The following is a 16,894-nucleotide window of genomic DNA, read 5'->3' on the forward strand; positions in this document are numbered from 1 at the left end:
CAGAAGTGTTTGGGCCCTCCAGAACCGCCATTGAACAGACCTGCAATGACGTAGTCATAATACTATATGGATGTGAAGACTTCATCTATATGTAGGATTGAACATGTATGTATGCCTGTTTGGGTATTGTATTTGACAGTACACCTATGCGTCCGTCCGTCCGTCCGTGTGTGTGTGAGAGAGAGAGCCTCACAGTGTCTGTATACTGTGAAGGTGTGTGTGTGAGACTCACAGTGTCTGTATACTGTGTAGGGGTGTGAAGGTGTGTGTGAGACTCACAGTGTCTGTATACTGTGTAGGGGTGTGAAGGTTTGTGTGAGACTCACAGTGTCTGTATACTGTGTAGGGGTGTGAAGGTGTGTGTGAGACTCACAGTGTCTGTATACTGTGTAGGGGTGTGAAGGTGTGTGTGAGACTCACAGTGTCTGTATACTGTGTAGGGGTGTGAAGGTGTGTGTGAGACTCACAGTGTCTGTATACTGTGTAGGGGTGTGAAGGTGTGTGTGAGACTCACAGTGTCTGTATACTGTGTAGGGGTGTGAAGGTGTGTGTGAGACTCACAGTGTCTGTATACTGTGTAGGGGTGTGAAGGTGTGTGTGAGACTCACAGTGTCTGTATACTGTGTAGGGGTGTGAAGGTGTGTGTGAGACTCACAGTGTCTGTATACTGTGTAGGGGTGTGAAGGTGTGTGTGAGACTCACAGTGTCTGTATACTGTGTAGGGGTGTGAAGGTGTGTGTGAGACTCACAGTGTCTGTATACTGTGTAGGGGTGTGAAGGTGTGTGTGAGACTCACAGTGTCTGTATACTGTGTAGGGGTGTGAAGGTGTGTGTGAGACTCACAGTGTCTGTATACTGTGTAGGGGTGTGAAGGTGTGTGTGAGACTCACAGTGTCTGTATACTGTGTAGGGGTGTGAAGGTGTGTGTGAGACTCACAGTGTCTGTATACTGTGTAGGGGTGTGAAGGTGTGTGTGAGACTCACAGTGTCTGTATACTGTGTAGGGGTGTGAAGGTGTGTGTGAGACTCACAGTGTCTGTATACTGTGTAGGGGTGTGAAGGTGTGTGTGAGACTCACAGTGTCTGTATACTGTGTAGGGGTGTGAAGGTGTGTGTGAGACTCACAGTGTCTGTATACTGTGTAGGGGTGTGAAGGTGTGTGTGAGACTCACAGTGTCTGTATACTGTGTAGGGGTGTGAAGGTGTGTGTGAGACTCACAGTGTCTGTATACTGTGTAGGGGTGTGAAGGTGTGTGTGAGACTCACAGTGTCTGTATACTGTGTAGGGGTGTGAAGGTGTGTGTGAGACTCACAGTGTCTGTATACTGTGTAGGGGTGTGAAGGTGTGTGTGAGACTCACAGTGTCTGTATACTGTGTAGGGGTGTGAAGGTGTGTGTGAGACTCACAGTGTCTGTATACTGTGTAGGGGTGTGAAGGTTCCTTTAGCCAGGGTCTGGATCTTGTTGTCGTAGAGAGACAGCAGAGCTAGATTCTCCAGGTCCTGGAAGGCTGTGGCTCGAATACAGTGGATCTTATTGGCATTCAGGAGACTGGGAGAGGAAGAGAGAGAGTGAGGATGGAGAGAGAGAGAGAGAGAGAGAGAGAGAAGCAGAAACACAGAGAGAGAGAGAAATAGGGAGATGGAGAGAGGGGGGACGGAGGGAAGAGAAGTTCAGTTCCTAAACTAAAAGCACATACTGTATATCAGGCTCTGGTCAAAATGAGTGCACTACATAGGGAATAGGGTATGATTTAGGAAGTAGACAGTATAGTGCACTACATAGGGAATGATTTAGGAAGTAGACAGTATAGTTTACTACATAGGGAATGATTTAGGAAGTAGACAGTATAGTTTACTACATAGGGAATGATTTAGGAAGTAGACAGTATAGTGCACTACATAGGGAATGATTTAGGAAGTAGATAGTATAGTTTACTACATAGGGTATGATTTAGGAAGTAGACAGTATAGTGCACTACATAGGGAATGATTTAGGAAGTAGATAGTATAGTTTACTACATAGAGAATGATTTAGGAAGTAGACAGTATAGTGCACTACATAGGGAATGATTTAGGAAGTAGATAGTATAGTTTACTACATAGGGTATGATTTAGGAAGTAGACAGTATAGTGCACTACATAGGGAATGATTTAGGAAGTAGATAGTATAGTTTACTACATAGGGAATGATTTAGGAAGTAGACAGTATAGTGCACTACATAGGGAATGATTTAGGAAGTAGACAGTATAGTTTACTACATAGGGAATGATTTAGGAAGTAGACAGTATAGTGTACTACATAGGGAATGATTTAGGAAGTAGACAGTATAGTGCACTACATAGGGAATGATTTAGGAAGTAGACAGTTTAGTTTACTACATAGGGAATGATATAGGAAGTAGACAGTGTAGTTTACTACATAGGGAATGATTTAGGAAGTAGACAGTACAGTGCACTACATAGGGAATGATTTAGGAAGTAGACAGTATAGTGCACTACATAGGGAATGATTTAGGAAGTAGACAGTTTAGTTTACTACATAGGGAATGATATAGGAAGTAGACAGTATAGTGCACTACATAGGGAATGATTTAGGAAGTAGACAGTATAGTGCACTACATAGGGAATGATTTAGGAAGTAGACAGTATAGTTTACTACATAGGGAATGATTTAGGAAGTAGACAGTATAGTGCACTACATAGGGAATGATTTAGGAAGTAGACAGTATAGTGCACTACATAGGGAATGATTTAGGAAGTAGACAGTATGGTTTACTACATAGGGAATGATTTAGGAAGTAGACAGTATAGTGCACTACATAGGGTATGATTTAGGAAGTAGACAGTATGGTACTTACAGCAGTTCTAGAGAGCCGAGTCCCTCAAACAGTCCTCTGGGGAGATCTGTGATCTTATTACCATACAGGACCCTGCAGAGACCATATAGAATAAGACTCAGTACTACACCAGTAACACCATGACAATATTACCATACAGGACCCTGCAGAGACCATATAGAATAAGACTCAGTACTATACCAGTAACACCATGACAATATTACCATACAGGACCCTGTAGAGACCTTATAGAATAAGACTCAGTACTATACCAGTAACACCATGACAATATTACCATACAGGACCCTGTAGAGACCTTATAGAATAAGACTCAGTACTACACCAGTAACACCATGACAATATTACCATACAGGACCCTGCAGCGACCATATAGAATACGACTCAGTACTATACCAGTAACACCATGACAATATTACCATACAGGACCCTGCAGAGACCATATAGAATAAGACTCAGTACTACACCAGTAACACCATGACAATACTAGACAACATGGCGCTCAGGATTCTGTGGCCCCATCTGGCTCATATCACTCATAAGAGGGAACTGGAACACACCCACACTAAAAGGCACGGCACAGTCCCATTCATCCCAGACAGGGCTATCCCCTAAGGGGACACTTACCAACTACCAAACCCCCCTCCTCCCCTGGACCCCAACAGAAAACAAACACACACACACTGTCTCCCAGACCTCCCATTGAGGCTGATTCAGTAGGACACATAACATAAGGACTGTATGTTTAACTCTATATAAACACTATACATTATTCACAATGATATGTACACACACACTCCCTCATGATCATGTATATGCTACAGATGTGTATAACACAGACAGAGACATGTCAACACATACATTAGTACACACAGACTGACAGACACACAGACATAAAGAGAGAAAGACAAACACACACTGATGGCGACACACACACACACAGACACACCGATGGCGACACACACACACACTGATGGCGACACACGCACACACTAATGGCGACACACAGACACTGATGGCGACACACACACACACACTGATGGCGACACATAGACACTGATGGCGACACACAGATACACACTGATGCAAACAGACTCACAGTGAGTTGAGGGCTCTCAGGCCTTGGAAAACATCGGGAGCAATCTCTGATATCTGATTGTTACTCAGATCTCTGGAAAGAAGGAACAACAACAGTGTTACAGTGAGAACCATGACCTTTAACCTCACACTCTCTCTGACGTCACCACTTAATGACATCTTCTTTAGGGGGCTGCTTCCTAAATGGCACACTATTCACTTTATAGTGCACTACTTTGGACCAGGCCACTATTTACTATATAGTGCACTACTTTGGACCAGGCCACTATTCACTATACAGTGCACTACTTTTGACCAGGCCACTATTCACTATATATTGCACTACTTTTGACCAGGCCACTATTCACTATACAGTGCACTACTTTTGACCAGCCCACTATTCACTATATAGTGCACTACTTTTGACCAGGCCAAATAGGAGTCTGGTCAAAGTAGTGCCCTATATAGAGAATAGGATGCCATTTCCCATTTGGGATGCAGCAGGCAATGGAAATGCATCATACAACCTTGGTGAGATGATATAAACCATGCAGAATAGAAAAACCACGAGAGGACCAGGCTAAGGGGAGGTCTCCTGGAATCTAGCTGACAGAAGAGCTCCCGTGTTGGGCCTCAGAGGTCCAAACCCTCTCCTGGATTAGATGGCACATTTTTTAAACTTTTTTTTTAACCTTTATTTATACAGGTTTTTCTCATTGAGATAACATCTCTTTTCCAAGAGAGACCTGGTCCAATAGCAGCAGGGGGAACAACGTTTCAGACAAAACAACTTACATACACTAACACAACATTAAACAAACTTCTTAAGGCTAGGGGGCACTATTTTCACGTCCGGATGAAAAGTGTGCCCAAAGTAAACTGCCTGCTACTCAGGCCCATAAGCTAGGATATGCATATAATTGGTAGATTTGGATATAACACACTCTAACGTTTCTAAAACTGTTTGAATAATGTATGTGAGTATAACAGAACTGATTTGGCAGGCGAAACCACCCAGGGAACTTCTTTTTGAGGTCAATCTGTTTTCCATTGGTTTTCTATGGTAAACCTGTTTTAATAGAAATATGCTTGCAGTTCCCATAGCTTCTACTAGATGTCAACAGTCTTTAGAAATTGGTTGATGTTTTTCTTTAGAGAATGAAGAAGTACGGCTATTCAGAACTATTCCAGCCAAGTGCACTCTAATGTTTTGATGCGCGCGACCTGGAACGTTCTTCACTTTGTTTTCATCCGGTATTGAACGCAGTTTATCCCGTCTTAAATTTTATCGATTATTTACGTTTTAAAATACATAAAGTTGGATTAGGAAAGTTGTTTGAAATGTTTGGACAAAGATTACAGGTAATTTATTAGATATTTTGTAGTCATGCTGGGCGAGTTGGAACCGGTGTTTTTCTGAATCAAACGCGCAAAATAAATGGACATTTTGGAGATATAACGACGGAATTAATCGAACAAAAGGACCATTTGTGATGTTTATGGGACATATTGGAGTGCCAACAGAAGAAGCTCTTCAAAGGTAAGGCATGAATTAAATAGTTATTTCTGAGTTTTGTGTCGCGCCTGGCAGGTTGAAATCTGATTTTAATGTGTTGGTATGCTGGGCGCTGTCCTCAGATAATCGCATGGTTAGCTTTCGCCTTAAAGCCTTTTTGAAATCTGACATGGTGGCTGGATTAACAAGAAGTAAAGCTTTAATTTGGTGTAATGCACTTGTATGAAAGTTAAATATTTAGAATATTTTTTTTTTGAATTTCGCCCTCTGCATTTTCATCGGATGTTGTCAAATCGATCCCGCTAACGGGATTTGATCCATAAGAAGTTTTAACAAAACTATAAACACACATACAGTACAATAAAAACATTTTACGTAAAAAACACAAAAGTCTTGACTAAAAACAGCTGTCGTAAAGACAATTACACTCTTCTATGATATATACATCGATCAAGTGTTTAAACTACCCCAATGAAACGGTACTTGAAGAGAATGATGAAATTCAAGCGTGTGCACACACACACACACACACACACACACACTGACACACGCTAACCCTCCACTTACATCCTGCCTTAACCCCCCCTCGCCTTAGCTCACTGAGAGTTCAACTAAAGGTCTCCAAAAACCAGTAGCAGATAACAGATAAGACTCTTACTGTATATAATCACTCTGTAGGGTAGGAGACAGGGGGTTAGGGGGGTGTGTGTGAACTGTAGAGGTCAAAGGTGGAAGGTCAGGAGTTTTATTTGATTTTATTAGGATATCTTTTAGTGCTCATTTGGACTAATCTAAGAGTCCTTAAACATTAAAAAAAAAAAATATATATATATAATATGATCACATTTTCACATATAACACACTGTTACAAACAGATATAATACACTGACATATTGACCTGATAAATACTCTAACAGTCTGAAAAGATAGACTGGTTCCTTCATCTACCATAGTCCTGTACAACCTTCCTATTGATTATATTTAAATGGTTCTAAAGTATTATTTGATTTTATATATCAAAAGGTTTCTGGTTTGCAATCTGCAGCCTCCTAATTTAACTTGCTGATGCATTTACCCAGACCACAGAACAGTAGTTCAACCTGACTCCCAATTAATGCTTGGGCTGTTTTCTTAAGAATCTTTCCTGGTAAACATTTCGCTATCCTTCCGATCATGCATGCAGTTTTATTTTACATTTTTACATAGATTAGTTATTTGAGATGACCATGATAAGCAGTTGTCTAGCTGCACCCCTCAATTGGTTTCTACCGCTTCCTCACGTTGTACTCCCCCATACTTAATTGCATCCCATGCTGTGTTGGCCTTTTCCTGGTGGAACAGACCAACATGACCGTAGGTTTCTTGGTGTGCAAAACAAGTTTGTTCTGGCAAACCCAATCCCTGATATTTCCCAGATCTACTTGTAGAGCCTGCTGTACCTTTTGAACTGATTGTCTTGCTGTATAAATTGTAATATCATCTGCAAACACAGCAGCTTGAGTTTCAGACGAGGCATAAGGAAGGTGGTTGGTATATATTAAGTAAAGGGGGTTGGCTAGTTACATTCTGCGTAGCTTCTTGTAGGAGGTGAAGGCTCCAGGAGGAACTGACTTGATACCATTCTGCTCCAGACGACTAGGAGGGAGAGAAGGAGGGAAGGAAAAGGGAGAGAGTGAGGGGAGGAAAAAAGAGAGAGGGCGGGAGACAGAGGGGAGGAGAAGGGAGGGAGAGACACCCATCGGCAATGAGATTCATTCCAATTACACTCATGTAAGACATAGGAGGTTAGTCTCTCTCTCTCTGTGTGTAAGTATGTGTGTGTTCTGTGTGTGTGAGTATGTGTGTGAGTATGTGTGTGTTCTGTGTGTGTGAGTATGTGTGTGTTCTGTGTGTGTAAGTGTGTGTGTTCTGTGTGTGGGAGTATGTGTGTGTTCTGTGTGTGTGAGTATGTGTGTGTTCTGTGTGTGTGAGTATGTGTGTGCTCTGTGTGTGTGAGTATGTGTGTGTTCTGTGTGTGTAAGTATGTGTGTGTTCTGTGTGTGTAAGTATGTGTGTGTTCTGTGTGTGTGAGTATGTGTGTGTTCTGTGTGTGTGAGTATGTGTGTGTTTGTTCTGTGTGTGTGAGAGACAGGAAATGTTGAGGGTATCAGACACAGTTTGACATATTTGTGTGACTGGAGCCGTTAGCTGACCAGGGGAATGCTCACCTGTTAAACTGCCAAACCACTCAGAGACTACAGCGTGACACTACTAAACCCCCTCTGTCTGTCTCTCTCTCTCCTGTCTGTCTCTCTCTCCTTCTGTCTGTCTCTCTCTCCTCCTGTCTGTCTCTCTCTCCTCCTGTCTGTCTCTCTCTCCTTCTGTCTCTCTCTCCTCCTGTCTGTCTCTCTCTCCTCCTGTCTGTCTCTCTCTCCTTCTGTCTGTCTCTCTCTCCTCCTGTCTGTCTCTCTCTCCTCCTGTCTGTCTCTCTCTCCTCCTGTCTGTCTCTCTCTCCTCCTGTCTGTCTCCTCTCTCCTTCTGTCTCTCTCCTCTCTCCTTCTGTCTGTCCTTCTGTCTCTCTCCTCCTGTCTGTCTCTCTCTCCTCCTGTCTGTCTCTCTCTCCTCCTGTCTGTCTCTCTCTCCTCCTGTCTGTCTCTCTCTCCTCCTGTCTGTCTCTCTCTCCTCCTGTCTGTCTCTCTCTCCTCCTGTCTGTCTCTCTCTCTCTCCTCCTGTCTGTCTCTCTCTCTCTCCTCCTGTCTGTCTCTCTCTCCTCCTGTCTGTCTCTCTCTCCTCCTGTCTGTCTCTCTCTCCTTCTGTCTGTCTCTCTCTCCTTCTGTCTGTCTGTCTCTCTCTCCTTCTGTCTGTCTCTCTCTCCTTCTGTCTGTCTCTCTCTCCTTCTGTCTGTCTCTCTCTCCTTCTGTCTGTCTCTCTCTCCTTCTGTCTGTCTCTCTCTCCTTCTGCCTGTCTCTGTCTGTCTCTTTCTCTCCTTCTGCCTGTCTCTTTCTCTCCTTCTGCCTGTCTCTCTCCTTCTGTCTGTCTCTCTCCTTCTGTCTGTCTCTCTCCTTCTGTCTGTCTCTCTCTCCTTCTGTCTGTCTCTCTCTCCTTCTGTCTGTTATTCTTCTGAGAAAGTCTTAGAAAGTCCCTCTTTCTCTCCCTAACCTCAAACACATTCTACTATTTCCTCATCCTCCTCTCACCATCTCTCTCTCTCTCTTTTTCTCTCCCTCTCCCTCCCTGACTGAGTAAGAGTGTGTGTGTGTGTGTGTGTGTGTGTGTGTGTGTGCGCATGATCCTGTGTGTGCATGTGCGTGTGTCCTTCAGGTCTAAGAGGTTAAACGCAGGGAGATGTTAAGTTGAGAGATGAGCCTGTGTAAAAGTCAAGGGTTAAGTGTCCATATATGGACATGGTCGGTGTGGGGGGGTGGTAAGCTGCTGTCAGGGAATAGAAATATCCTTTCTAGAGCAGCTCTGATGCATTAAGGACACACACACACATCCACTCTTATTGGTCAGGTTGCCACATATTCATCTGATTGGATAAACTGTAGCATATACATATATAAATACAGGATATCCAATGACACACAGACATATTCCTGGTCCACTCTTATTGGCCAGCGGGCCACCATATCAATATGCAATGACAATCATGATGATTATATTGTATTTATATGGCCCATTAACAGTATGAATGGTCATATGTGGTGTGGTTATTCTACATGGTGCGGTTATTCTACCTGGTGTGGTTATTCTACGTGGTGGATTAATTCTATGTGGTGCGGTTATTCTACGTGGTGTGGTAATTCTACATGGTGGATTAATTCTACACGGTGTGGTTATTCTATATGGTGTGGTTATTCTACATGGTGCGGTTATTCTGTATGGTGCGGTTATTCTACATGGTGTGGTTATTCTACATGGTGTGGTTATTCTACATGGTGTGGTTATTCTACATGGTGTGGTTATTCTACATGGTGTGGTTATTCTACATGGTGCGGTTATTCTGTATGGTGCGGTTATTCTACATGGTGTGGTTATTCTACGTGGTGCGGTTATTCTACGTGGTGCGGTTATTCTACGTGGTGCGGTTATTCTACGTGGTGCGGTTATTCTATATCGGTGTGGTTATTCTGTACGGTGTGGTTATTCTGTACGGTGTAGTTATTCTACGTGGTGTGGTTATTCTACGTAGTGCGGTTATTCTACATGGTGCGGTTATTCTACGTGGTGCGGTTATTCTACGTGGTGCGGTTATTCTATATCGGTGTGGTTATTCTGTACGGTGTGGTTATTCTGTACGGTGTAGTTATTCTACGTGGTGTGGTTATTCTACGTGGTGCGGTTATTCTACGTGGTGAGGTTATTCTACGTGGTGCGGTTATTCTACATGGTGCGGTTATTCTACATGGTGCGGTTATTCTACATGGTGTGGTTATTCTGTATGGTGTGGTTATTCTGTACGGTGTGGTTATTCTGTACGGTGTGGTTATTCTGTACGGTGTAGTTATTCTACATGGTGCAGTTGTTCTGTATGGTGTGGTTATTCTACATGGTGCGGTTGTTCTGTATGGTGCGGTTATTTTACATGGTGCGGTTATTCTACATGGTGCAGTTAATGTACATGGTGCAGTTATTCTGCATAGTATGGTTATTCCATATGGTGTAGTTATTCTATATGGTGCAGTTATTCTATATGGTGCAGTTATTCTACATGGTGCTGTTATTCTGTATGGTGTGGTTATTCTATATGGTGCGGTTATTCTGTGTGGTGTGGTTATTCTGTATGGTGTGGTTTATCTGTATGGTGTGGGTATTCTGTATGGTGTGTGATGTATCAATGACCCTACTGTTTGGCTGTTTTTGTGATGCAGAATAGACATTGGTCTCAATGGGATTTCCTGCTTAAATAAAGGTTAAATTAATACATCAAATAAATCAATACTAACACCTGTAAGTACATTGACCAGGTGTGGTGATGAGCATGAACTGACCATGTCGACTGTCTCAGATCTCGGTCATGGCTTCAAGGGGGTGAGCAGGTACGACAGTGAGGCCCTTGTATCTTATAAACCATCGTTATAGCTTTGTGGACTTGTTGACCGTGTGTGGTCATGCTGACCGCGTGCAGTACTCACATCTCGGTCATGGCTTCAGGCAGGTGAGCAGGTATGGCAGTGAGGCCCTTGCCTCTACAATCTACGATGTTGTTACTACAGGAACACATGGGAGGACAGGAGCCAGACGCCAGGCTACACGGCTGGACAAACGCACTGTCACTCTGACCTGGAGAGGGAGGGAGGGAGGGAGGGAGGGAGAGGGAGAGGGAGAGGGAGAGGGAGAGAGAGAGAGAGAGAGAGAGAGAGAGAGAGAGAGAGAGAGAGAGAGAGAGAGTGAGAGAAAAAGAGAGAGTTTAGAATGAGAGAGAGTGATTATTGTGTATTATTGTGTGATTATTAGTTGCTATGTAAATACCAGGTGATTTCTGGACAGTAAATAAGTCATACCAAGGGAAAAGACATGGCATAGAAACACTCCACACAAATTCTAGTGCTGTATCTCAGCTGGTGAACTCTAACCTCTGTCTTACCTGAGCAGGTGACCTCTACAGGTAAACTCTACCCTCTAGCCTCTGACCCCTGTCTTACCTGAGCAGGTGACCTCTACAGGTAAACTCTAACCTCTGACCCCTGCCTTACCTGAGCAGGTGAACTCGTTCTTCTGCAGTTCAGCCAGGTTGAGTCCTCTGAGGGTTGGAGGGGAGCTGCACTGTGTGTACAGACCCAGGGTGGGCCTCTGTCTCAGCCAGGGAGACAACCAGGACAGGTGACAGTCACACCGCAGACTGTTAGAGTGGAGACGACTGGAGGGAGAGGACGAGGAAGGAGGAGGTTTATTGTCCAATGTACCAGGATGTCAAAGGAAATGTGTATTGTGCTTTCTCAACCCTCTGAAAAACACAGAGAGGTTGGAGTAGAGGGTAACCACTAGGAGAGAGAGAGAGGAGGGGGGATCACTTACCCATCTCTCACTGAGACTCTCACTTCAAACCATCATCTGCACACACACACACACACTGTCTGAACCAGTTTCCTCCATACTGTTGTAACCCTATACTCTAACCCTAACTCTCAGCTTTAACAATGCAGGGGTTTCTATGTGTGTGTGTGTGTGTATGTGTGTGTGTGGGTGTGTGGGTGTGATTTTCAGGGGCTTAACAGTTTGATTTCCAGGGGCGCCTGTCGTTGGTTGGACAGTTTGTTGACAGGAGCTTGGTGCCTTGAAGTCCCAGCAAATCACCCACAACCCTTCTGTGGTGGGTGGAAGGGGACCACGTCTCCTTAGAATGGGACTGGGGGTTTGGGTCCCCCCCAAGAGGCTGGGCCTTTTTCTGAGGCTACATCTCTGGTTGACTGGTTTATTGGTACAGAGGCATTCATACAAGATGTGTGTATTTGAAGTGTGTTTCTCACTAGTGGATGGCTCATTTCGGTGAGGCATCTGACTCTGATTCCAAAGGTTGCATGTTCGAATCCAGCCATAGAAGGTTGTTCTTGATATTTTAGTTTAAAGCCCATCTCAAACCTTAAACATTCAGAGTTAATGCCCTTAAAGCTGCAATATGTCCCTTCTTGGGTGAACCGACCAAATTCACATAGACATTGTTATTGAAACAAGTCCAAGAACCAGTAGATATGCTCTATGTGCACTACTTCTATGCTTCCCGTGCTTAAATTACATGTTACGGTTTTGCTTCAAACAGCTGAAAATACAATATACTTGCTTATTTAAATCACATAAATTTAAATTAGGCAAACTTTTAGAATTTTAGCAACCTGGAAATGGCGGAGCGATTTCTGCAAATTGCATCTTTAAGAATTTGGAATTAATACCTGAACATAACCCTTAAATATTCACAGTTAATACCTGAACATAACCCCTACCTTAAATATTCACAGTTAATACCTGGACATAACCCCTACCTTAAATATTCAGAGTTAATACCTGAACATAACCCCTACCTTAAATATTCACAGTTAATACCTGAACATTACCCTTAAATATTCACAGTTAATACCTGAACATAACCCCTACCTTAAATATTCACAGTTAATACCTGAACATAACCCCTACCTTAAATATTCACAGTTAATACCTGAACATAACCCCTACCTTAAATATTCACAGTTAATACCTGAACATAACCCCTACCTTAAATATTCACAGTTAATACCTGAACATAACCCCTACCTTAAATATTCACAGTTAATACCTGAACATAACCCTTACCTTAAATATTCAGAGTTAATACCTGAACATAACCCCTACCTTAAATATTCACAGTTAATACCTGAACATAACCCCTACCTTAAATATTCACAGTTAATACCTGAACATAACCCCTACCTTAAATATTCACAGTTAATACCTGAACATAACCCCTACCTTAAATATTCACAGTTAATACCTGGACATAACCCCTACCTTAAATATTCACAGTTAATACCTGGACATAACCCCTACCTTAAATATTCACAGTTAAAACCTGAACATAACCCTTACCTTAAATATTCACAGTTAATACCTGAACATAACCCCTACCTTAAATATTCACAGTTAAAACCTGAACATAACCCTTACCTTAAATATTCACAGTTAATACCTGAACATAACCCCTACCTTAAATATTCAGAGTTAATACCTGAACATAACCCCTACCTTAAATATTCAGAGTTAATACCTGAACATAACCCCTACCTTAAATATTCACAGTTAATACCTGAACATAACCCCTACCTTAAATATTCACAGTTAATACCTGAACATAACCCCTACCTTAAATATTCACAGTTAATACCTGAACATAACCCCTACCTTAAATATTCACAGTTAATACCTGAACATAACCCCTACCTTAAATATTCACAGTTAATACCTGAACATAACCCCTACCTTAAATATTCAGTTAATATCTGAACATAACCCCTACCTTAAATATTCACAGTTAATACCTGAACATAACCCTTACCTTAAATATTCACAGTTAATGCCTAAACTTAAGCTTAAACACTTTGAAATTTGACGTTTGGGAAACATGGATGAACGACTAATTCTGACATGAGACTGTGAGAGCTGGTAGGGTTGGCTATGTGTGGCCTGTCAGACTCAGAGTAGGATAGAGTTGCCCTTCTTCCACACTGATCTCAGGTCAGTTTTGTGTTTTCACCCTAATGGATAAGATTCGGAAAGGGTGACCAAAGTCCGTATTCTTATAGCATCTCAGAGTAAGAGTACTGGTCTACAATCAGTTTTCCCTTTAAGATCATAATGAATTAGATCACATGGACAACGGGGACCTGATCCTAGATCTGCACCTGTAGGGGTATCTTCATCCTGATCTGTTTATACAATAACTGTGTCACTGAGTAGTAGTGATGGGAAAAACCATAGTTGCATATCACAATATTATTCTTGACAATATATACAGTATATATACTTTGACTCCAAGTATAGATTTGTAAAAAACAGGTAGTGTTAATTAGTGCTAGTTGGCTGTAGCTGCGCCAAAACTAATGGAAACCACATGTTCTCCTGCTCTCACGTCTCTCTGCAGCAGACGCATAGTGAGCGATATGTTCCCAGATAGCACACACCCGTCTGCCCAACGTGGGCACGATGTATACAGGGTACATTGGGAAGATGCCGTTTATACAGCGTTTGCTCATTCTACAGTTCTATATTCTACAGTTCTACATTCTACAGTTCTATATCGTTGATGCGTCGGTCAGACATCAACATTCTATTCTGATGTCTCTGACATCTTCCCAATGGGAAAACACTCCCCAAACAACATATTCCCCACGCAATTTGATATGTCGGCCACCTAAGTGTCATGAGTTCCCTGGCAGTCCTACTGAGTAGTGTTGGATTGTGGGTAGTGTAGTTAAACGGAGAGGGACTCACAAGGTGCGTAGTTTGGGCATGTGGTTGAAGCTGGAGACTGGAATGCTGCTTATGTTGTTGTTGTTCAATGTGCTGCAGAGAGAGAGAGAGAGAGAGACAGAGAGACAGAGAGACAGAGAGAGAGAGAGAGAGAGAGAGAGAGAGAGAGAGAGAGAGAGAGAGGCGGAGAGAATATTAGTTGACATTCCTTAGGAGAAGAAAGCTGCACACAGACACAGTCTCTATAATACTTACAGAACCTCCAGAGTTCTCAGAGCACGGAAGGCCCCCTCCTCGATGCACGTGATGTGGTTCTTATCCAGTTGACTGTAGACACAAAACACATATAATGGCTTCCATTAGTGTGTGTATGTGTGTGTGAGAGAGAGTGTGTGTGTGCATGTGTCACTCACAGGTTCCTGATGTCCGTGGCCCCTCTGAAAGCTCTCCTGGGAATGGCTTGGATAGCATTCTCACTAAGGTCCCTGAGAAGGAAGGACGGAAGGAGGGAGGGGGTGAGAGAGAGAGAAAAACATGGAAGAAAGAAGGAAAGACAATATAAACAAAGTGTAGCTTTTCCAACGTGAAATCCATGTAGAAAGAAAAGAGCTATGAAAATAAGAGGAGTGTAGAGCAGACAGTGTTGATCAGTGTAGAGCAGACAGTGTGGAGCAGACAGTGTTGATCAGTGTAGAGCAGACAGTTGAGTAATTGGTGGCTGTGTTTCCACCCAGAGACCAGTCTTATCTGCTCTATCGCACTGTGTTTGGTCATGTAAAGTACACACACAGACCAGGAACTAGGGACTGGGCCCCTGGCTCTCTCTCTCTTCCTCTGTCTCCCTCTCTATCGCTCACTCACTTCTCCTTGTTCTCTCTCTCTTTCTATTTTCATCTCTTTCAGTCTACCACTCCTCTCTCCATCCCTCCGTCTCTCTCCCTCTTCTCTCTCTGTCTGTTCCACAACATTACCACTAGGTCTCCATCATGATGTTATCTTAATGTGTTCCCCCGGCCCTGGGGCCTAGACGCCGGCAGGAAGCCTGGGCCCGCGGTGACTGAGCCACCCCAGGGAGGGCCTACTACAGCCTGGGTATACTCTGGCACTCTTCCATTTGCCGTGGAGAGGGGAACCACAGGGTTGTCTATGTTTGTTTGTCTGTGTGTGTGTGTGTGTGTACCCAGGTGCGTGCGCATTCAGCCCACAGAGACCATCAGAGCAGCCCGCAGAGACCATCAGAGCAGCCCGCAGAGACCATCAGAGCAGCCCACAGAGACTATCAGAGCAGCCCACAGAGACTATCAGAGCAGCCCGCAGAGACCATCAGAGCAGCCCGCAGAGACTATCAGAGCAGCCCACAGAGACTATCAGAGCAGCCCACAGAGACTATCAGAGCAGCCCGCAGAGACCATCAGAGCAGCCCGCAGAGACCATCAGAGCAGCCCGCAGAGACCATCAGAGCAGCCCGCAGAGACCATCAGAGCAGCCCGCAGAGACCATCAGAGCAGCCCGCAGAGACCATCAGAGCAGCCCACAGAGACTATCAGAGCAGCCCGCAGAGACTATCAGAGCAGCCCGCAGAGACTATCAGAGCAGCCCGCAGAGACTATCAGAGCAGCCCGCAGAGAGTATCAGAGCAGCCCGCAGAGACTATCAGAGCAGCCCGCAGAGACTATCAGAGCAGCCCGCAGAGACTATCAGAGCAGCCCGCAGAGACTATCAGAGCAGCCCGCAGAGACTATCAGAGCAGCCCGCAGAGACTATCAGAGCAGCCCGCAGAGACTATCAGAGCAGCCCGCAGAGACTATCAGAGCAGCCCGCAGAGACTATCAGAGCAGCCCTCAGAGACTATCAGAGCAGCCCGCAGAGACTATCAGAGCAGCCCGCAGAGACTATCAGAGCAGCCCACAGAGACTATCAGAGCAGCCCTCAGAGACTATCAGAGCAGCCCTCAGAGACTATCAGAGCAGCCCTCAGAGACTATCAGAGCAGCCCACAGAGACCATCAGAGCAGCCCACAGAGACCATCAGAGCAGCCCACAGAGACTATCAGAGCAGCCCACAGAGGGTGATAGATTGAAAGATGGGAATGTAGAGGGTGATAGATTGAGAGAGGGGAGTGTAGAGGGTGATAGATTGAAGGAGGGGAATGTAGAGGGTGATAGATTGAAGGAGGGGAATGTAGAGGGTGATAGATTGAGAGAGGGGAGTGTAGAGGGTGATAGATTGAAGGAGGGGAATGTAGAGGGTGATAGATTGAAGGAGGGGAATGTAGAGGGTGATAGATTGAAGGAGGGGAGTGTAGAGGGTGAGAGATTGAAGGAGGGGAGTGTAGAGGGTGATAGATTGAAGGAGGGGAGTGTAGAGGGTGATAGATTGAAGGAGGGGAGTGTAGAGGGTGATAGATTGAAGGAGGGGAATGTAGAGGGTGATAGATTGAAGGAGGGGAATGTAGAGGGTGATAGATTGAAGGAGGGGAGTGTAGAGGGTGATAGATTGAGAGAGGGGAGTGTAGAGGGTGATAG

At 44.1% G+C, this 16,894-nt stretch overlaps 1 protein-coding gene across 1 annotated transcript in view; it reads right to left on the bottom strand.

The window, feature by feature from the left end:
• The window catches only part of LOC120041317 (slit homolog 1 protein-like), a 51,158-nt gene extending 36,195 nt beyond the window's left edge, over window positions 1–14,963 (bottom strand). The window contains exons 1-10 of the mRNA XM_038986257.1: window positions 14,953–14,963; window positions 14,783–14,854; window positions 14,625–14,696; window positions 14,391–14,462; window positions 11,126–11,289; window positions 10,565–10,712; window positions 7,014–7,085; window positions 3,957–4,028; window positions 2,861–2,932; window positions 1,408–1,551 (exon numbers count right to left, since the gene is read on the bottom strand). Of these exons, the coding sequence (XP_038842185.1) occupies window positions 1,408–1,551; window positions 2,861–2,932; window positions 3,957–4,028; window positions 7,014–7,085; window positions 10,565–10,712; window positions 11,126–11,289; window positions 14,391–14,462; window positions 14,625–14,696; window positions 14,783–14,854; window positions 14,953–14,963 (899 nt within the window). The remainder of the gene's footprint in view (window positions 1–1,407; window positions 1,552–2,860; window positions 2,933–3,956; window positions 4,029–7,013; window positions 7,086–10,564; window positions 10,713–11,125; window positions 11,290–14,390; window positions 14,463–14,624; window positions 14,697–14,782; window positions 14,855–14,952) is intronic.
• Window positions 14,964–16,894: the final 1,931 nt, after the last annotated feature.

Source organism: Salvelinus namaycush, unplaced genomic scaffold (genome assembly GCF_016432855.1).
Source record: "Salvelinus namaycush isolate Seneca unplaced genomic scaffold, SaNama_1.0 Scaffold438, whole genome shotgun sequence".
Classification (NCBI taxonomy): Eukaryota; Metazoa; Chordata; class Actinopteri; order Salmoniformes; family Salmonidae; genus Salvelinus; species Salvelinus namaycush.